This window comes from Thunnus maccoyii, chromosome 2 (assembly GCF_910596095.1).
Source record: "Thunnus maccoyii chromosome 2, fThuMac1.1, whole genome shotgun sequence".
NCBI classification, from domain to species: domain Eukaryota; kingdom Metazoa; phylum Chordata; class Actinopteri; order Scombriformes; family Scombridae; genus Thunnus; species Thunnus maccoyii.
This window is the reverse complement of record NC_056534.1, coordinates 9206945-9229792: the sequence shown is the minus strand read 5'-3', so window position 1 is coordinate 9229792 and position 22848 is coordinate 9206945. Positions and strand designations below refer to the sequence as shown.

The 22848-nt window shown below is 37.9% G+C and overlaps 2 protein-coding genes and 1 long non-coding RNA gene across 9 annotated transcripts in view; 2 read left to right on the top strand and 1 right to left on the bottom strand.

Moving 5' to 3' along the window:
- Positions 1 to 21387, top strand: part of LOC121906138 (hemicentin-1-like) — a 196539-nt gene extending 175152 nt beyond the window's left edge. Inside the window, exons 12-15 of one of the 5 annotated variants that reach the window (XR_006098545.1) lie at positions 2437 to 2766; positions 3547 to 3804; positions 3989 to 4187; positions 4418 to 5536. Coding sequence is in view for 4 of the 5 variants with exons in the window: in XM_042424838.1 (XP_042280772.1) it covers positions 2437 to 2766; positions 3547 to 3950 (734 nt within the window). In the remaining variant the exon portion in view is untranslated. The other 4 variants (XM_042424882.1, XM_042424848.1, XM_042424875.1 and 1 more) reach the window with 4 other exon arrangements.
- On the top strand, positions 8261 to 11153 carry LOC121906319. Its single transcript, XR_006098589.1, has 5 exons — positions 8261 to 8304; positions 8777 to 8889; positions 9502 to 9689; positions 10671 to 10783; positions 10962 to 11153. It is a non-coding gene; the product is annotated as an uncharacterized LOC121906319 (long non-coding RNA).
- LOC121906252 (cell adhesion molecule 3-like) overlaps positions 14038 to 22848 on the bottom strand; it is a 22921-nt gene continuing 14110 nt past the window's right edge. Inside the window, exons 3-4 of one of the 3 annotated variants that reach the window (XM_042425033.1) lie at positions 14826 to 15083; positions 14038 to 14620 (exon numbers count right to left, since the gene is read on the bottom strand). In XM_042425033.1, coding sequence (XP_042280967.1) covers positions 14487 to 14620; positions 14826 to 15083 — 392 coding nt within the window. In that variant the 3' untranslated portion in view covers positions 14038 to 14486. The other 2 variants (XM_042425025.1, XM_042425019.1) reach the window with 2 other exon arrangements.

Here is a 22848-nt window from a genome sequence, read left to right as displayed (position 1 = left end):
TTTCTGACCTCCTCACACTGTCTGTGGCTCTCAGTCCATTCATTTCTACTGAAGACTTAAAACTTTAAAAATGAGTCACAAATATAGTTTCATTTTTAAAAGGGGCTCAGCAATTTCCTACAGCAGCTGGGCACTGTAGTTTTCAGTAAAAGTTACTCAAACAAAACTAAATCATGCATTTATTGGGGACTATTTTCAACCGCAGATTAATGCATATTTGGTGCACTAGTGTATGTGCAGCAGCAGGACAGTGTGTGTGTGTGGGATTGATTCAAAATAAACTACAGTGCCTGAACAGTCATTACAGCTGGTGTGATAGTGTGTCTCACTGTTTTTAATAATTTTTAGAAAACAATGGAGTTCCACGGAGGACGAAGCTCTATCTGGCTAGTCTTTTCATGAGAGTTGTTGATGGTAAAAAAAAATGATTAAGTATCACTAGCCTTATCCTTCAACTGTTGCACAACCATAAGTCTGGTGCATGCAGAGAGGAAGTCTGTAAATAAAGTGATGCAAAACCACACCCTTCCTAAAAAAAAAAAAAAAGAGGCATGTGTAAAAGCAGAAACGAAAGTAATGAACTGCATACTGGAAGCCCAGTAAGGAAATGTAAGCTTTGTTTTTTTAAGTTTTTTAATGTGAATAAAATGACAAAACTCACAAATAAATGGTGGCACTTTGTACATAACACTGACATTCATCCTTGTCTTTCTCTTTTATATTTGATTGTATTGTAAAGTTGTTGACATGATAATAATAAACCAGTAAATAAATTAAAACAGTGTTAAAACAGTAAAATGTTTAAAGAAAATACTACATAATCTTCTTTATCACTTTCTAAATATGTTAACTTAAAATATTACAGTCACAAATTAGCCTTAGATACCAGTAATCCATGCAAATTACTTTTCAGATTAAGACTTCCTCTCCCATTGTTCATCTCACGGCCCCTCAGATATATCTGGTGACCCTTTGGAGGGGCCCAACCCCTAGATTGGGAACCACTGGACTAAACTAGCTAACTGTATATAAAGTAGTTGAAACTAGCTCCACCTCCAGCAGCTACAACAGTAACATGCTGCTCTAACACTGATGCTTCAGTATTAATAATCTAATGATGTCATATATAACAATATATCAGTCAGAGGGACCAAACCACTACTTTTACTGCAATACTTCAACTACATTTTGCTGCTAATACTTCTGTACCTTTACTGAAGTAGGATTTTTCATGCAGGACTTTTACTTGTTATGGAGTATTTTTACATTGTTGTATTGGTACTTTTACTAAAGTAAAGGATCTGAATATTTGTTCCTCCACTGATACTGTGTGTGTGTTGACTGACATTTCAACACCATCAACTTCCTGTGTTGGCAAGTTACCAGATTTCTGTTAAAACCACAACGAGTTTTCTTCCACTTATCTGATGAGAACGGCGAGACTGAGAAGCACGTACCATCCTGTTCATAGCGCCTTTCTTAAGCGTTTCTAATTTCAATTTCAGACGAATCTTCTGTCGGACTTTGGCCTCAACGATTTTTATTACCAGGACCTCTGTTTACTCTCAAGACTAACGGGACATAATGTTTTCTCTCTGTTACGCATTTCTCGCTGTTTCTTTGCTGAACTCTCTGCACGACTTTCATGTGTCCAGCTGTGGTGAGTCTTCTACATGTGTTTCTCCGTCATAGAGAGCGTTTACTGCTCCATGTAGACGAAATTAATGATGTAAAACATGCTTAAATAGCCTCACAGACCTATTTGAATCTAATACGGGAAGTGGCATTGAGCAATGGATATTCTATGTAGGACAAATATAAAGCAGTTGAAAATAAGTTGAGTAAACTCTGTTATAAGATTAACAGCACTGATTAACTGTGGGTTTGACACTGTATGTGAAATTACTGTTTTATGTACTTTCATAGTTCATTGTGATTTCTAATTTTATGTTTCATGTTTTTCATCTCGGCATTTCATGTCTGTGTTACAGATGAAAACTGTGCAGATAAACCTGTATTCACTCCATCCAGACTGGTAGTAAAGTTTGGTGACCCAACCTCTGCCACATGCTTGGTTTGTCAGCATACTTGCCCAAACGATTTATATGGTTTGGAAAAGTCTGTGGGGAACGCTACAATAAATGGAACCACAATTTCATGGGACGTTGACAGCGTGACTGAATGGGATACATCTCTCATGTGCTATTATACTGATAATAATGATAACCAGTGTTGTAGCACCCTGCCTATAACCGTCTATCGTAAGTAAACTTGCTGTTGAACAAAAAACACTACTGTAACAATTAAATATATATAATCAAAATAAGAAATAAATATGTTGGATAGATTTAGGTTTTTTCATATTGTCAGCTGTATTTCACCACCTTTATCTTACTGTGTGCGTCTCTCACTACATCTCTCTGTTTGTCTCCCCAGAGCCTCCAAAAAATGTCAGTTTCAGCTTCCTAAATCACTCTGGGCCGATGACTGCGGGTCATCCGTACACACTGCAGTGTCACGTCCAGGAAGTTGCTCCTGTTGGTAACCTCAACGTGATCTTCTACAGAGGACAGACAGAACTGGGCAGACTACAGTCCAACAACACAGAAAAGACACCAGTGACTGAGACCTTCACTCTGGATATCACCCCTAGAAGAGAAGATGATGGAGTCGAGTACTGGTGTGAAGCCAAGCTAGACCTGGGACCTGAAGGACCACAGACTCCTCCAGTGGTGGAGTCAGGAAAACTCACAGCAACAGTCTACTGTGAGTCTGACAACAAAATGGACACACATCTTATTTCTGAGACAGCTAGTAAAAGTTTTAATGTGACTTCTGTTCATACTGGCCATTCATAATGCACTTATATTGATGGGGGCCAAAATCCACAGTGTGTTCACAGTCATTTTGTGCAAAAATACATTTAAACATTTATCTGAAGCTTATATGATGCTTCAGCAGTCTGAGTTAGTCATATCAAGTGGATATCTGCCACATTTACAGTCTTTTTAGCATCTTTAGCATTCTTTATGTTTCCTCAGACAGAGTTTCCCTGTTGAGTTGCAGTGGTAGTAAAGTAACAATAAGAAGGACTTTGGCACTAAAAAGACTGAAATACTGAAAGATATCTACTTGATTTGACTCATTCGGATGGCTTAAAGCTTCATATTAGCTTCAGATAAACTTTTAAATACATTTTTGCACAGAAGGAGGACTGTGGATTTTGGCCTCCATCACTTACATTGTAAGTGCATTATGAAGGGATCTTCTAATGGTCAGTATGAACGGGAGGAATGATTACAGCAAGAAAAACCTATTTCAATGGTAATTTGGGCTCCTGACTATTGTGTCTAACTGTGACCCGTCCTTTAAATAAATGTTTCCTTCTAATAGTAGACCTATATTGTAGCAGAAATTGAAAGTAACATAGAACAACCAGTTGGTACTGTGGTGTATATCTGCATTAATCTGTTTAAAGTTCAAAATTGTTTCCATTTCTCTGTAGTGACATGTTTTGTATTTGTCCTTCCCTCAATCAACACACAGATGAGCCTCAGCTAAAGGGGTCATCACATCCAGATCTGATCAACGTCACAGAAGGAGACCGTCTACAACTGAACTGCTCTGCTGTGGGAAACCCCAGCCCCTCCTACAACTGGACGCTCCCATCAGCCAGTGGTTCCCCCTTCAGTGACGACATTCTCACCATCGAGTCTGTAACTTTGGAGCACAAGGGGCAGTACATCTGTTCTGTCCACAACAACATCGGGACTGTCACTGTGAAGTTTAACGTGGATGTCAAAGGTGAGTTTAAAGTTTTGTCATTTTCAGTCTTCAGGGTTGTGATTGTTAGAGCAACTGCAGTATTGCTTTCTCACAGCAGTGGAGAATTTGATGTGACATCAATGAACTTCCTCTTTAAGATGGTTTTGGCTTTGTCATTAGTCTGATGTATAACATTATCTGTTCCTGTTTTCTTTACCCAAAGCCCTCACCCAACCCTCTGCAGAGAACTACAGGAACATTATTTTAGCCGTGGTACTATCAGTCATTGCTCTGGCAGCAATTGTCATCGTCAGTGTATACTATCTGTACAAACACAACTAAAAGGAACGGTACAACCTGAAGGACGTTTTCCATCTTTGCTCTCAACATGTTGCTGTGCCTACTGGAGAGTAAATTTGCAGGTGAGGCATCACATGTGTGAAACTGTTGATATGTCATAAGCTGCAGTTAGCTGTAAAGCACTGATGTACTTATCCTAACCCAAACTGTAGAAATCACCAGAAGTCTCTATATCTCATGTTTAACACATACTTGCTGTACATATGGTTAAACTCAGGTTTAAGCCGACACATTGAAATGTTGCTCCGTTTAAAGGTTCTGTATGTAGGAATCAGAAATATCTTCTCTTTAGTGACATCTGTGGCCGTTAAATGAAGTGCAGTCAACAACCTGGTGCTCACACTCGTGTGCTCGTGGCGTGAGACTGTTGCAAGTGATCTCTTTTTCCGTGCTTACACTTCTCATAATTACATAAAAGATTTCTAACGTTGTGTTTTGGACCATGTTTCATCAAAGCATCTCTCATCATCAGTCAGCCCCCCCCCCCAACACAAAAATGCGTTAATTAACCACCTGAACCTGACCCAACCCGCAAACCGCCAACTTTCTTTTTACCAACCTTTTTACAAAACACCAGTAATCTCAGTGAGCTGTTGTTGGTACGCTTATTACGACCTTTGGGCTACCAACTGGAAAACAAAAGAGGTAACCTGTGTTCTGCTATCGCTCTGGAACTTGTTTTCTGCTCCTTTGTTGAGGAAATAATGTTTTTGCTTCGTGTGCTCGGGAGTGGGCGACTTGTCATTGTGGGGGTGTTTTGTTGTGAAATGTGTAGTGGTTGATAGATGCAGCTAGTCGTCTCATTAGCTGGAGAGCTAATATCTGCAGGGTGTTTCTAGTTGCATAGCACCATTTTTGTTGTGTCGGTCGTTGCATGTCATTTGTTGACATTAGCGGGAGAGAGGCAAGGCACTCAGGAGCGCCAAAAAACATCACTTCCATTGGATTTTTGCAGGAAATGTAGCCCAAGTCCTTCACATAGAAATCAGTCCACAGGCTGTTACAGACAACAGAGAAAGTTGGGAAAGGTCTCATTTTTTACGTTACATTACTACTTGTTTACTAATTGGCAATAAGAAATGATTAATACATGTAAATTGCCTCACAATTCTTCATATAGAACCTTTAAGTAGAGAAATCTATTGCTTATTTAACAAAAATGTATATTGTTCACCATGTATAGTGTTATAGGGACAAGTGCTCCATTAATTGTGATATAAATGTAATATTTCATCATTATATGGGTCACATTTTATTTTGTAAAGCCAGAGGTAGGATTATTTATCTGACAAACCAGCAATGTGTTAGTTAGTCTGTCTCTCAGTACTTTCCAACCTCCTCACCCTGTCTGTGGCTCTCAGCCCCAAGTCCATTCATTTCTACTGAAGACTTAAAACTTTAAAAATTAGTCACAAATATAGTGATATTGATGATAATATATCAATGTTTCAAATGAGCTGTAAGACCAAGATTATAATTCAATTGAGTAGTAGTGCTCATTGTTTGATTATAAGATGTTCAATTTCTTGAGAAATTGCAAGTAGCTTATATTTAAATAGGAAAATTTGAAAAACTGGAGCCAATTTTCTATTTTGTGATTTTCCAAGTGAAATAGAAAATAAATAATAAAATAAAATAGAACGTTATTATCTAAACATCCAGTGTATCTGTCGGATAACACACTGTTTTACTGTTTCTCTCTATTTCATTTTGTTTCCTAAAGGATGTCCTATAGTATTGTATTGTATAAATCCTATATGATGTCCTATAGTATTGTATTGTATAAATCTTATAGGATGTCCTATAGTATTGTATTGTATAAATCCTATAGGGTATCCTATAGTATTGTATTGTATAAATCTTATAGGATGTCCTATACTATTGTATTGTATAAATCCTATAGGATGTCCTATAGTATTGTATTGTATAAATCCTATATGATGTCCTATAGTATTGTATTGTATAAATCTTATAGGATGTCCTATAGTATTGTATTGTATAAATCCTATAGGATATCCTATAGTATTGTATTGTATAAATCTTATAGGATGTCCTATACTATTGTATTGTATAAATCCTATAGGATGTCCTATAGTATTGTATTGTATAAATCTTATAGGATATCCTATAGTATTGTATTGTATAAATCCTATAGGATATCCTATAGTATTGTGTTATATAAATCTTATAGGATGTCCTATAGTATTGTATTGTATAAATCTTATAGGATATCCTATAGTATTGTATTGTATAAATCTTATAGGATGTCCTATACTATTGTATTGTATAAATCCTATATGATGTCCTATAGTATTGTATTGTATAAATCTTATAGGATGTCCTATAGTATTGTATTGTATAAATCCTATAGGATATCCTATAGTATTGTATTGTATAAATCTTATAGGATGTCCTATACTATTGTATTGTATAAATCCTATAGGATATCATATATACAAACAAATTTAAAACTCTGGACAAGAGGTCAATGCATTTCCATCACTGTAGGGTAATGGAGAAATACAATTTACTGAGCATTGAGACTTTTAGATTATTTTCAAATGTGTGCCTTGTTTATAAAATTGAAATGGTTTGACCCCTCCTCCACTATGTGACTTTGTGTACACTCACTCAGTAAATTCTATTAGATCCTCCAGAATATCCTCTATACGAGATTGTACCATTTCAACGCACTGCATTTGGACAGTCAGCTTTCTCTGTGAAAGCCACAACTCAGTGGAACGTCTTATCTGACGATATGAAGAGCTGCAGTTCCATCAGTACCAAATTAAACCAAATTTAAAAAGTCTGCTAAAAGCTCTGTAACTACTGACTCTACATTTTATCTCATGGTCTTCTCATGAATGCTTAATCTTGCTTTTAATTCGACAAGTTTACATTATTATTTTCTAGTTGACATTGTGTGTATCTTTGTATTTTGTATTATGTGTCCTGTGTGTTTTTTGCTTTGTATTGTTTGTTATTGTTCTGTTTTATTTCTGACCTACTGAAGGGACTGCAGATGAAAATGAGCTATAAGCTAAAACTGGTACAGTACATCAAATGGTAACATTTATGTTTAACACTGTATATGGTCCCAATAAATAAATAAGACATGTTTTGTTTCCTCAAGATGCGTGTCTGTCTGGTGATTTTTCCTCGTCAGGTGCTCATTGAGACCACATGAGTTCCCTTCAGTTTTCTCCCCTGCTTGAGCAGTGTTGTTTTTTATTAACTGCTCACAAAGTGAATTATTATGAGAGGATGATACGCCTCCATATCTCTCTATCTTTGCACTCTTATATTGATTTTTCATTGCTATTTATTTGGCTAAATATTTTTGGTTTTATTGGTGTTCATTTGTCATTGTCTTTTTTTATAGACCTTGTTATGTGCAAGTTTGCTGCTTTGTATAGTTTAAATATATTGACTTTATTATTTTGAATACTTTGTAATTGTTAATTGTATCGTAACTTCTCAAATTTTAATATATTTTTAATAGACATTGTTTTGTTCGTGATCATTGAGTTATGAGCATTGTGTGTGATTTGGTGGTTGTGCTGGGAGTGTTTTGGGGCCACCAACAAATCTTGTTTAGGGCCACCAAAATCCTAGAGCCGGCCATGTGGCAAGGGCTTAAATGTAAAGGACGCTCATTTATATGTAAAAGTCCTGCACTGTAGTGTGAGTAGCGAGCCACACAGAAAGTCACACTGATCGTTTGGCCCCCCCTAGTGGTTGTGGCTCCAAACAACCGCATAGAGTCTTTATGCCAGGGGTCGGCCCTGCAAAGGACCACAGTGGGAAATCAGCTGATGATTTATGAATACTTTGTAATTGTTAATTGTATCTTAACTTCTCAAATTTTAATATATTTTTAATAGACAGGGTTTTGTTAGTGTTCATTAAGTTATGAGCATTGTGTGTGATTTGGTGGTTGTGCTGGGAGTGTTGTGGGGCCACAAACAAGGCCCTGGTCCCTTGGTAAGAAGCTCTGAAACCAGTGTAGTGACAGGTTAAGAATTGCAAACAAGAGACAACAAGATGTTATAAAAACAGCAAAATCAACAAGATTCTCAAGACGGTGTTCGAGCGATGCAGAGAAACAGGAAACAGCAAAACATTAATGTTTGTAATATATCACATTTCTGTCCTCTGCCCTGCAGGCTCTAAAAAGGGGTAAGAAGTCATCATGCAGCTTTGAGGCCACATCTTTTGGTTCTGTACAAGTTTTTGTAATTCATTTTTATTCACTTTTTCAATAAATACAAAACATAATGAAACACAAGACCACATATTACAGTAAATCAGTGAAAAATAAGTAACAGGACAAAACAAATCTGGCTAAATAGAGTTAGCTACAAGTACAGTAAAAATAAGAAATAAGGGGGCTTCATGTATCAATAAATACCACATAAATGAGGTAACACATTTTCCCCAAAAAAACAAATTGCAGAAGTATTTACTTTCTTACCTATTTATTTTCTTCCTTTATATAAATCAAAAGATTTGACCAAACTTCATAAAACATCACTTGGTAATTATTCTGTACAGGTTTTGATCATTTCAAGTATGTAAGATTAGATTATAATAATAGAAAGGACAGAAAGTTTCCAGTCTTCAGCTCTGAGTCTCTGTTGTGCTGCTGCAGACTTCCGTGGCGTGGTGCGTTTCGGGGTGGTGACCAACAGACAGGTGGCAGAGGCCATCTCACTTAAAGAAGATGGAACCGTTTACCTCCACAGAAGATTTAACTCCTCTTTGGTAAGATGTCATCAGGTCCTCTTTTCCAACAAGACCTTTTTCAGTCCTTTTTCACAGAAGACATTTTGACTCATCATAGCAGGAAAAACACAGATGTTTTATAATAACATTAACTATGTCTCTGTTCTTTTCAAACGTCCCAGTCAGCTGACATGAGCAGTACCAAGACCCTCAAAATGAAGAAGATCAATTCATTTTAGCCATCATTAGATTTAGATTTACATCATCAAAAGTTCTCTGTTACTTATTGAGGAGCTTTTGTGTACAGTGATCGATGTTTTCATTAATGTGTTTCTAGGCTTTTTGTTTTTCCCAGCACCTGTAAGCATGCTAAAATTTGTCTTTACCAATATAATTAATAATTAAAGGTAATCTATATGATTATATTTTATGTTACCACCAAACTTATGTGTATTTACACAACATTCCCCGATCACCGTTAAAGATCTTACCTCCTGATTTGGTCTTTATCATTAAGAAACAGAATATTTGGATGCTCACCTAAACAGCAATGTCATAACTGTTCATCACTTCTTCACTTCAGAACATTTTAATATGAATCTGGCAGGAATTTTCTATTCTCACTGCATGTCTGTGTGTATCCTGTTAAAGAGGCCTTCATCAGGAACTTCAGCGCTCCGTACAGCCTCTTGCAGAGACACTTGGTGGGAGAGGAGGACAAGAAAGGAGGCGGAGGGGAAGCCAGACGTCCAGACCAACACCAGCCGTCACCTCCGCGCCCCCTCATCACAGAACTGACCACTTTCTCCTTCCTGCCGTCCATCATGGACATTCAAAGGGTGAGACATTACTCCTTTCCTCACCGTGTCCACTCTGCGTCTGTCTGTGCATTCGTGTGAGTGGTTTTGACTTTTTAGAAGCCGTCTCAAAGCAGTTAGTGAGAAGAGAGAGTGGATTATAAAACTCTCTGGAAGTGATTCAGCCCCGGTGTTAACTATTAATACCACACAGCACATGGAGAATAAAAGAACTGAGGTTGTGTCTTGCCACAATGATTCATGCGTTTAGTCTAAATAAGTAGGGACGCTAAAATAAAATAAAAAAACGGAAAATATCACTTTGTCCCTAAATGCATTCCTTGTACAGTACAGTCTACTTAAAAACTGACACACTGACCCAAATATAAGACGTCTTTACTGCAGAAACAAACTGGGATCATCTGAATCATCTGTTAAGCAGCCAATAATTACTGCTATCACAGATGATGAGGAGCTCAAACAGACAGTCTGAAAAATGCTCACTGCCGGAGAAAATCATTTTCACCGCTTCCAAGAGCCTGACGAGAGAGAGAGTGAGTGTGTGACTGATGAACAAGATACACGAAAGTAGGTTTTACGTTCTACTTTAATAGAAGTATTTCACTTTAAAGGATGAGGACTCTTCTCCGCTGATTAATAGCATCTCAACAGGACGAGTGTAAAAGTGTCTCTTCAAAGAGTCTTTTCCAAAAACGTGTGTTGTCTTATATTCGGGCCAATACACATGCTCTTTGATTTGGGGATGTTTTGCATTTACAGGTTAACACCAGATGATATAACACACCAGCCAGGAAAGAAATGACTCTGTTATCCATGATGACCAGTGTTTCCCTCCTCATGGTGACCTTTCACCTTAAAACACAGTAGCCTCCACAGCTGTGAGAGTCTCACTGTTGGGTCTAAAGATGAATTTGTGGTCATTTCATTGAAATATAAATGAGTGTGTGTGTGTGTGTGTGTGTGTGTGTGTGTGTGTGTGTGTGTGTGTGTATTCTCCTCTAGGATGTGCTGTTGTTCTACTACACTCAGTGGTGCGGCTTCTGCTCAGTTCTCAACCACATCATCATCCAGTTGGCCAGATTACTACAGGGAAACAGCACCATCACTGTGGCGAGGTATGTCTGCATCTTTATGTTTGACTGTTAATGAAGGTATTGTGGCAGTACTGTGTGTTTAATATGAGTTTTTAGTTGAATTATAGTTTTAATTTCAGTCTAAAATAAACAAACAGTTCAACATTAATTCTCTGGTCCTACTTTTAATTAAAAAAAATCTACATTTTCCTCTTTGTAGGGTGAATGTTGCACGTAATGACCTTCCATGGGAGTTAGTTGTTTTGTTAAACTGATCTATTTTTACAGGAATCCTTGAATCACTAAAATATTATTTCTATGTAACTATTCAGGTATTAAGAATGAGATGCTGCAATTGTTTACATGTGAAATATTGCACCGGTTTTTACTGATTAAAGATCTTTCATCTTAAGTGTGCTCCTGTGTTTTATGGTTGATGTCCATTAGTTCAACTGTTCAAACGCTCACATCACTTAAATAACTCATCCAGATTTGTTGCATTGTCTCTTGAAGACCCTTTCTTCAGATAAACTTCCTTTTCTCCTTCTCAGGTATCACATTTATAGACTAGTCTCATGTAAAGCATGTCTGGTCCTTTACCAGGTGGAAATTTACAACATATATTAATAATGTAATGATTAATGATTGTTTACTTCTTCTTTTTCTCTTCTATCCTCAGAGATGAATACTTTTATCTTGAATTAATTAAATTATTAGAAAATTGCAGAAGTTCATGTCATTTGTGAATTAATTTGAGGTTTGTGTTGGGATTATATATAACCAGCAGTTAGGTTGAAGGAGAGTAAATTCATTGTCCAGTGTGTGTTATTTATTATCACAGATAGTCCTGGCCTCATCAAATGTCTGGATAAAGGACATTTAGAAGACAGATTTGACTTCTGCTCCCTAATAATTGACGGAGACTTGCATAAACAGTTTATGTGTGTTAAATCAGTACTACAGTTGCAGTGCTGTTGTTGTTCAGAGGTTCACCACTGGAGGGTGCAGTCTGTATACTAGAACCCAAGAATAACCCTGGAATACCATGTTGAAAAATACTGAAAAAAATTGCATTTTCTGCAATTTCTTAGCGGCCACAGAAATGTCTGCAGTTTGCTTGTTTTGTCTGAATAACAGTCCAAAACCTTGAGATGTTCAATTCACATTCATATAAGAAAAACAGCAAATTGTCACATATGAGAAGCTGGAATCAGAATATGGCGGGCACTTTTGCCCGAAGATGAAAAATGACTGAAACATGGATGTATAAAGAGAACTGGATACAGCGTCGGAGGCGGGGCCCCGCTCATTCTTATGAAAGTTGCTCAGTGGCGCATGAAGCCAAAAAAAAATCGACTTCCCGGTATGAAAGTACCCGGATCTTCCGCATTGTGCGGCCCATAGAGCGTGCGCACTAGTGACTTTCGCTGGCCGAGTCGGCTACTTCCGGTTTAGCCCTCCGACTTATTTGAACTGGGATAAAACAATTCAATCATGTGGCTCTTCTAGGCTTTTGAAATATGATCAGACCGAATGGATCAAATTCTGATACTGAGACGAGTCACTTCGTGGGGGTTGTGACGCTCAGAAAAATGTATCCGCTGATTTACAGGCGTCTCTTTCACAATTTAAGTCTATGGGAAAAAGTGTTTTGGGGGCAGTGTGCCTCACGTGACGTTGTAATTACACGATTTGGCCGCTATGTCAAATTGGCTTCAAAGCCTGGCGCTCTTCCTGTATCCAGTTCTCTTTATACATCCGTGGACTGAAACGGTTATCAAAATAGTTGCCTATTAAATTTCTGTCAATCGACTAATCGATCAATCGTTGCAGCTCTAATATGTTGCCTCCCTACAGCCCACATTGGTAAATCTTTACAGTTGAAGCTCACTCTCAAGTTTCCGTCTAATCGTGTCTTCTGACCATCATGCTTAGACTGAATGTTTTTCTCCTTTAAGACACTTGTTAATTTTTATAAACTATAAATATGACTGACTCATAGGTTTTACCTGTTAGGAGTCTCAAGTTGTGACATGCAACGATTTCATTACTCATCATACATCATATTTATTTATAAGAAAGATGAACATTAATCATCAGCTTATTTCCCACTGTGGTCCTTTGCAGGGCCGACCCCTGGCATAAACACTCTATGCAGTTGTTTGGAGCCACAACCGCTAGGGGGGGCCACACAATCAGTGTGACTTTCTGTGTGGCTCGCTACTCACACTACAGTGCAGGACTTTTACATAAAAATGAGCGCCTATAAAAAAGACAATGACAAATGAACACCAATAAAACCAAAAATATTTAGCCAAATAAATAGCAATGAAAAATCAATGTAAGAATGCAAAGATAGAGAGATATGGAGGCGTATCATCCTCTCATAATAATTCACTTTGTGAGCAGAAAATAAAAAACAACACTGCTCAAGCAGGGGAGAAAGCTGAAGGGAACTCATGTGGTCTCAATGAGCACCTGACGAGGAAAAATCACCAGACAGACACGCATCTTGAGGAAACAAAACATATGTCTTATTTATTTATTGGGACCATGTACAGTGTTAAACATAAATGTACCATTTGATGTACTGTACCAGTTTTAGCTTATCGCTCATTTTCATCTGCAGTCCCTTCAGTAGGTCACAAATAAAACAGAACAATAACAAACAATACAAAGCAAAAAACACACAGGACACATAATACAAAATACAAAGATACACACATTGTCAACTAGAAAATAATAATGTAAACTTGTCAAAGCAAGATTAAGCATTCATGAGAAGACCATGAGATAAAATGTAGAGTCAGTAGTTACAGAGCTTTTAGCAGACTTTTTAAATTTGGTTTAATTTGATACTGATGGAACTGCAGCTCTTCATATCGTCAGATAGGACGTTCCACTGAGTTGTGGCTTTCACAGAGAAAGCTGACTGTCCAAATGCAGTGCGTTGAAATGGTACAATCTCGTATAGAGGATATTCTGGAGGATCTAATAGAATTTACTGAGTGAGTGTACACAAAGTCACATAGTGGAGGAGGGGTCAGACCATTTCAATTTTATAAACAAGGCACACATTTGAAAATAATCTAAAAGTCTCAAAACTCAGTAAATTGTATTTCTCCATTACCCTACAGTGATGGAAATGCATTGGCCTCTTGTCCAGAGTTTTTAATTTGTTTGTATATAGGATATCCTTTAGGATTTATACAATACAATACTATAGGATATCCTATAGGATTTATACAATACAATACTATAGGATATCCTATAGGAAATAAAATGAAAATAGATAGAAACAGATCTATCTCTAGATAGAAATAGAGAGAAACTGTAAAACAGTATGTTATCCGACAGATACACTGGATGTTTAGATAATAACGTTCTATTTTATTTTCTTATTTATTTTCTATTTCCTTGGAAAATCACAAAATAGAAAATTCCCTCCAGTTTTTCAAATTTTCCTATTTAAATATAAGCTACTTCCAATTTCTCAATAAATTGAACATCTTACAATCAAACAATGTGCACTACTACTCAATTGAATTATAATCTTGGTCTTACAGCTCATTTGAAACATTGATATTATATCAATATCACTATATTTGTGACTATTTTTTAAAGTTTTAAGTCTTCAGTAGAAATGAATGGACTTGGGGCTGAGAGCCACAGACAGGGTGAGGAGGTTGGAAAGTACTGAGAGACAGACTAACTAACACATTGCTGGTTAATCAGATAAACAATCCTACCTCTTGACGTCCCTCACGTTGTACAGTCCCATTTGGTTGTGTTTGTACAGATGGATGAATCCACTGATGAAGACAATTGCTGCCAGAAGAAGGACTAATAGTACCACTAAAATAATGTACATGTAGCTCTCTGCAGAGGGTTGGGTGAGGGGTTTGGGTAAAGAAAACAGGAACAGATAATGTTATACATCAAACTAATGACAAAACCAAAACCATCTTAAAGAGGAAGTTCATTGATGTCACATCAAATTCTCCACTGCTGTGAGAAAGCAATACTGCAGTTGCTCTAACAATCACAACCCTGAAGACTGAAAATGACAAAACTTTAAACTCACCTTTGACATCCACGTTAAACTTCACAGTGACAGTCCCGATGTTGTTGTGGACAGAACAGATGTACTGCCCCTTGTGCTCCAAAGTTACAGACTCGATGGTGAGAATGTCGTCACTGAAGGGGGAACCACTGGCTGATGGGAGCGTCCAGTTGTAGGAGGGGCTGGGGTTTCCCACAGCAGAGCAGTTCAGTTGTAGACGGTCTCCTTTCGTGACGGTGATCAGATCTGGATGTGATGACCCCTTTAGCTGAGGCTCATCTGTATGATGATTGAGGGAGGGAAGATACAAAACATGTCACTACAGAGAAATGGAAACAATGTTGAACTTTAAACAGATTAATGCAGATATACACCACAGTACTAACTGGTTGTTTTATGTTACTTTCAGTTTCTGCTACAATATAGGTCTACTATTAGAAGGAAACATTTATTTAAAGGATGGGTTCACAATTTTTCAAGTTTGTCTTAAAACAATAGTCAGGAGCCCAAATTACCATTGAAATAGGTTTTTCTTGCTGTAATCATTCCTCCTGTTCATACTGACCATTAGAAGATCCCTTCATAATGCACTTACAATATAAGTGATGGAGGCCAAAATCCACAGTCCTCCTTCTGTGCAAAAACGTACTTAAAGGTTTATCTGAAGCTAATATGAAGCTTCAAATTGGTGAAATAGTAGATATCTCAAGTAGATATCTTTCAACATTACAGTCTTTTTAGTGCCAAAGTCCTTCTTTTTTTACTTTACATCCAAATGTGGCAGACATCCACTTGATATGACTAACTCAGATTGCTGAAGCCTCGTATAAGCTTCAGATAAACTTTTAAATGTATTTTTGCACAAAATGACTGTGGACACACTGTGGATTTTGGCCCCCATCAATATAAGTGCATTATGAATGGCCAGTATGAACAGAAGTCACATTAAAACTTTTACTAGCTGTCTCAGAAATAAGATGTGTGTCCATTTTGTTGTCAGACTCACAGTAGACTGTTGCTGAGAGTTTTCCTGACTCCACCACTGGAGGAGGCTGTGGTCCTTCAGGTCCCAGGTCTAGCTTGGCTTCACACCAGTACTCGACTCCATCATCTTCTTTACTAGGGGTGATATCCAGAGTGAAGGTCTCAGTCACTGGTGTCTTTTCTGTGTTGTTGGACTGTAGTCTGCCCAGTTCTGTCTGTCCTTGGTAGAAGATCACATTGAGGTTACCAACAGGAGCAACTTCCTGGACGTGACACTGCAGTGTGTACAGATGATCGACAGTCATCGGCCCAGCGTGATTTAGGAAGCTGAAACCGACATTTTTTGGAGGCTCTCGGGAGACAAACAGAGAGATGTAGTGAGAGACGCACACAGTAAGATAAAGGTGGTGAACTACAGCTGACAATAAAAAAAACCTAAATCTATCCAACATATTTATTATATATATATATATATATTTAATTGTTACAGTAATGTTTTCTTCAACAGCGAGTTTACTTACGATAGACGGTTACAGGCAGGGTGCTACAACACTGGTTATTATCATTATCAACATAATAGCACACGGGAAATATATCCCATTCAGTCAGGCTGTCAACTCTCCATGAAATCGTGGTTATCGTATGTTGCCCCGCAAACTTTTTCAAACCAAATAAGCTGTTTGGGCAATTATGCTGACAAACCAAGCACGTGGCAGAGGTTGGGTCACCAAACTTCACTACCAGTCTGGATGGAGTGAATACAGGTTTATCTGCACAGTTTTCATCTGTAACACAGACATGAAATGCCGAGATGAAAAACATGAAACATAAAATTAGAAATCACAATGAACTATGAAAGTACATAAAACAGTCATTTCACATACAATGTCATTCAATAAACTGACAGTTAATCAGTGCTGTTTATCATGTAACAGAGTTTACTCAACTAATTTATATTTTTCCTACATAGAATATCCATCTCTACTTAATGGGTGGATGTTGCTGGTCAACCTAAAATGGTCTGTAAACCGAACATTAGCAGTTAGCTTACATGTGTTAGCGCACACACGCAAGTTGACTAGCAAAGCTGGTCTGTGCTGGTTTTTGACTGGTCTCAGATTCAGTTATAGTATATCGGTTTATCTTTGAATAATTTGTTTGCCAAAATGTGTTTTTCTTTCATTATTGTTTGCTGTGTTGTATAGTAATGTACTTGTACTGTATGATATAAAACCTCTGTAGTGTTATATATATTGTTCTATGTGTAGAAATGTCGCTGAGTTATTTTACTTACACTGTAAACTTTATACAATATGCTTTGACAGTGCTGTACTTAAATAAAATGCCAATAAAGCACATTTGAATTTAGAGTAAGTACTTGCCAAACTGAAAGTGTGTGTGTGTGTGTGTGTGTGTGTGTGTGTGTGTGTGTGTGTGTGTGTGTGTGTGTGTGTGTGTGTGTGTGTGCTGAAAAACACATGTAAGCAGGACAACTGCTAATGTTCGGTTTACAGACCATCTTAGGTTGACGAGCAACATCCAGCCATTAAGTAGAGATGGATATTCTATATATAAATTAGTTGAGTAAACTGTGTTACAAGATAAACAGCACTGACTGACTGTTGGTTTATTGAATGACATTGTACGTGAAATGACTGTTTTATGTACTTTCATAGTGTTCATTGTGATTCCTAATTTTATGTTTCATGTTTTCCATCTTGACATTTCATGTCTGTGTTACAGATGAAAACTGTGCAGATAAACCTGTATTCACTCCATCCAGACTGGTAGTGAAGTTTGGTGACCCAACCTCTGCCAAGTGCTTGGCTTGTCAGCATACTTGCCCAGACGAGTTATATGGTTTGGAAAACTCTGTGGGGGTCAAAAAAAATGGAACCACGATTTTATGGGAGGTTGACAGCCTGACTGAATGGGATACATCTCTCATGTGCTATTATACTGATAATGATAATAACCAGTGTTGTAGCACCCTGCCTGTAACCGTCTATCGTAAGTAAACTTGCTGTTGAACAAAACATTACTGTAACAATTTAATATATATAATCAAAATAAGAAATAAATATGTTGGATATAGATAGAAATTTCCATTGAAAGATGTTTTCCTCGCTGTACTCATTCCTTCTGTTCACACTGGCCATTCTTAATTCACACACTGAGCTTTATGACTGCGTGTTAAACCACAGAAACCTCCGCCCTAACCCAGTAGTAGTCCTATTTTCATATATTCCTGGCGCTGCTGTGGGTGAGTGAGAGTGAAAAAGAGACATGCATAAAAGCAAAAAGGAAAGTAACTGCATACTGAAAGGCCAAAAAGGAAATGTTAACTTTGTTTTTAAAGTTTTTTAATGTGAATAAAATGACAAACTCGCAAATAAATGGTGGCACTTTGTACATAACACTAACGTGCATCCTTGTTTTTCTCTTTTATATTTGATTGTATTGTAAAGTTGTTGACATGATGAATAATAAACCAGTAAATAAATTAAAACAGTGTTAAAACAGTAAAATGTTTAAAGAAAATACTACATAATCTTCTGTATCACTTTCTAAATATTTTAACTTAAAATATTACAGTCGCAAATTAGCCTTAGATACCAGTAATCCATGTAAATTACTTTTCAGATTAAGACTCCCTCTCCCATTAATCATCTCACGACCCCTCAGATATATCTGGTGACCCTTTGGAGGGGCCCGACCCCTAGATTGGGAACCACTGGACTAAACTATCTAACTGTATATAAAGTAGTTGAAACCAGCTCCACCTCCAGCAGCTACAACAGTAACATGCTGCTCTAACACTGATGCTTCAGTATTAATAATCTAATGATGTCATATATAATAATTTATCAGTCAGAGGGACCAAACCACTACTTTTACTGCAATACTTCAACTACATTTTGCTGCTAATACTTCTGTACTTTTACTGAAGTAGGATTTTTCATGCAGGACTTTTACTTGTAATGGAGTATTTTTACATTGCTGTGTTGGTACTTTTACTAAAGTAAAGGATCTGTATACTTGTTCCTCCACTGATACTGTATGTGTGTGTTGACTGATATTTCAACACCATCAACATCCTGTGTTAGCAAGTTATGAGAGTCCTGTAAAACCACAAGGTTTTCTTTCCACTTATCTGATGAGAACGGCGAGACTGAGAAGCACGTACCATCCCGTTCATCGCGCCTTTCTTAAGCGTTTCTAATTTCAATTTCAGACTAATCTTCTGTCGGACTTTGGCCTCAACGTTTTTTATTACCAGGACCTCTATGTACTCTCAAGACTAACGGGACATAATGTTTTCTCTCTGTTACGCATTTCTCGCTGTTTCTTTGCTGAACTCTCTGCACGACTTTCATGTGTCCAGCTGTGGTGAGTCTTCTACATCTGTTTCCCCGTCATAGAGAGCGTCTTAAATAGCTTCACAGACCTATTTGAATCTAATACAGGAAGTGGCATTGAGCAATGGATATTCTATGTAGGACAAATATAAAGTAGTTGAAAATAAGTTGAGTAAACTCTGTTACAAGATTAACAGCACTGATTAACTGTGGGTTTGACATTGTATGTGAAATTAGAGTTTTATGTACTTTCATAGTTTTCATTGTGATTCCTAATTTTGTGTTTCATGTTTTTCATCTTGGCATTTCATGTCTGTGTTACAGATGAAAACTGTGCAGATAAACCTGTATTCACTCCATCCAGACTGGTAGTGAAGTTTGGTGACCCAACCTCTGCCACATGCTTGGTTTGTCAGCATACTTGCCCAAACGATTTCTATGGTTTGGAAATCCCTGTGGGGGTCCGTACAAAAACTGGAACCACGATTTCATGGAGAGTTGACAGCCTGACTGAATGGGATATACCTCCCATGTGCTGTTATACTGATAATGATGAGACTCGGTGTTGTAGCACCCTGCCTGTAACCGTCTATCGTAAGTAAACTTGCTGTTGAAGAAAAAATACTACTGTAACAATTTAATATATATAATCAAAATAAGAAATAAATATTTTGTATTGATTTAGGTTTTTTATTGTCAGCTGTAGTTCACCACCTTTATCTTACTGTTTGCGTCTCTCACTACATCTCTCTGTTTGTCTCCCCAGAGCCTCCAAAAAATGTCAGTTTCGGCTTCCTAAATCACTCTGGGCCGATGATTGCGGGTCATCTGTACACACTGCAGTGTCACGTCCAGGAAGTTGCTTCTGTTGGTAACCTCAATGTGATCTTCTACAGAGGACAGACAGAACTGGGCCAGCGAAAGGTCAAGGGTAACCTGGAGAAGAAACCAGTGACTGAGACCTTCACTCTGGATATCACCCCTAGTAAAGAAGATGATGGAGTCGAGTACTGGTGTGAAGCCAAGCTAGACCTGGGACCTAAAGGACCACAGCCTCCTCCAGTGGTGGAGTCAGGAAAACTCTCAGCAACAGTCTACTGTGAGTCTGACAACAAAATGGACACACATCTTATTTCTGAGACAGCTAGTAAAAGTTTTAATGTGACTTCTGTTCATACTGGCCATTCATAATGCACTTATATTGATGGGGGCCAAAATCCACAGTGTGTCCACAGTCATTTTGTGCAAAAATACATTTAAAAGTTTATCTGAAGCTTATACGAGGCTTCAGCAATCTGAGTTAGTCATATCAAGTGGATGTCTGCCACATTTACAGTCTTTTTAGCATCAGATTCCCTCTTTATGTTTCCTCAGACAGTGTTTCCCTGTTGAGTTGCAGTGGTAGTAAAGTAACAAAAAGAGGGACTTTGGCACTAAAAAGACTGTAACACTGAAAGATATCTACTTGATTTCACTAATTTGAAGCTTCAGCTTAGCTTCAGATAAACTTTTAAATACATTTTTGCACAGAAGGAGGACTGCGGACTTTGGCCTCCATCACTTACATTGTAAGTGCATTATGAAGGGATCTTCTAATGGTCAGTATGAACAGGAGGAATGATTACAGCAAGAAAAACCTATTTCAATGGTAATTTGGGCTCCTGACTATTGTGTCTAACTGTGACCCGTCCTTTAAATAAATGTTTCCTTCTAATAGTAGACCTATATTGTAGCAGAAACTGAAAGTAACATAAAACAACCAGTTAGTACTGTGGTGTATATCTGCATTAATCTGTTTAAAGTTCAACATTGTTTCCATTTCTCTGTAATGACATGTTTTGTATCTTCCCTCCCTCAATCAACACACAGATGAGCCTCAGCTAAAGGAGTCATCACATCCAGATCTGATCACCGTCACGAAAGGAGACCGTCTACAACTGAACTGCTCTGCTGTGGGAAACCCCAGCCCCTCCTACAACTGGACCCTCCCATCAGCCAGTGGTTCCCCCTTCAGTGACGACATTCTCACCATCGAGTCTGTAACTTTGGAGCACAAGGGGCAATACATCTGTTCTGTCCACAACAACATCAGGACTGTCACTGTGAAGTTTAACGTGGATGTCAAAGGTGAGTTTAAAGTTTTGTCATTTTCAGTCTTCAGGGTTGTGATTGTTAGAGCAACTGCAGTATTGCTTTCTCACAGCAGTGGAAAAATTGAACACATGTGACATCAATGAACTTCCTCTTTAAGATTGTGTGGCTTTGTCATTAGTCTGATGTATAACATTATCTGTTCCTGTTTTCTTTACCCAAACCCCTCACCCAACCCTCTGCAGAGAGCTACACGTACATTATTTTAGTGGTACTATCAGTCATTGCTCTGGCAGCAATTGTCTTCATCAGTGTATACATCCATCTGTACAAACACAACCGAAAGGAACGGTACAACCTGAGGGACGTTTTCCATCTTCGCTCTCAACATGTTGCTGTGCCTACTGGAGAGTTAATTTGTGGGTGAAGCATCACATGTGTGTGGACAACCTGAAACTGTTGATATGTCATAAGCTGCAGTTAGCTGTAAAGCACTGATGTACTTATCTTAACCCAAACTACTGTAGAAATCACCAGAAGTCTCTATATCTCATGTTTAACACATACTTGCTGTACATATGGTGAAACTCAGGTTGAAGCCGACACATTGAAATGTTGCTCTGTTTAAAGGTTCTGTATGTAGGAATCAGAAATATCTTCTCTTTAGTGACATCTGTGGCCGTTAAATGAAGTGCAGTCAACAACCTGGTGCTCACGCTCGTGTGTTCGTGGCGTGAGACTGTTGTAAGTGAACTCTTTTTCCGTGCTTACACTTCTCATAATTACATAAAAGATTTCTAACATTGTGTTTTGGACCATGTTTCATCAAAGCATCTCTCATCATCAGTCAGCCCCCCCCCCAACACAAATATGCGTTAATTAACCACCTGAACCTGACCCAACCCGAAAACCGCCAACTTTCTTTTTACCAACCTTTTTACAAAACACCAGTAAGCTCAGTGAGCTGTTGTTGGTGCGCTTATTACGACCTGTGGACTACCAACTGGAAAAACAAAAGGGGTAACCTATGTTCTGCTATCGCTCTGGAGCTTGTTTTCTGCTCCTTTGTTGAGGAAATAATGTTTTTGCTTCGTGTGCTCGGGAGTGGGCGACTTGTCATTGCGGGGGTGTTTTGTTGTGAAATGTGTAGTGGTTGATAGATGCAGCTAGTCGTCTCATTAGCTGGAGAGCTAATATCTGCAGGGTGTTTCTAGTTGCATAGCACCATTTTTGTTGCGTCGGTTGTTGCAGGTCATTTGTTGACATTAGCGGGAGAGAGGCAAGGCACTCAGGAGCGCGAAAAAACGTCACTTCCATTGGATTTTTGCAGGAAATCCAGCCCGAGTCCTTCACATAGAAATCAGTCCACAGGCTGTTACAGACAACAGAGAAAGTTGGGAAAGGTCTCATTTTTACATTATATTACTACTTGTTCACTAATTGGCAATAAGAAATGATTAATACATGTAAATTGCCTCACGAACCTTTAAGTAGAGAAATCTATTGCTTATTTTGAAAAAATGTATATTGTTCACCATGTATAGTGTTATCGGGACAAGTGCTCCATTAAATGTGATATAAATGTAACATTTCATCATTATATGGGTCAC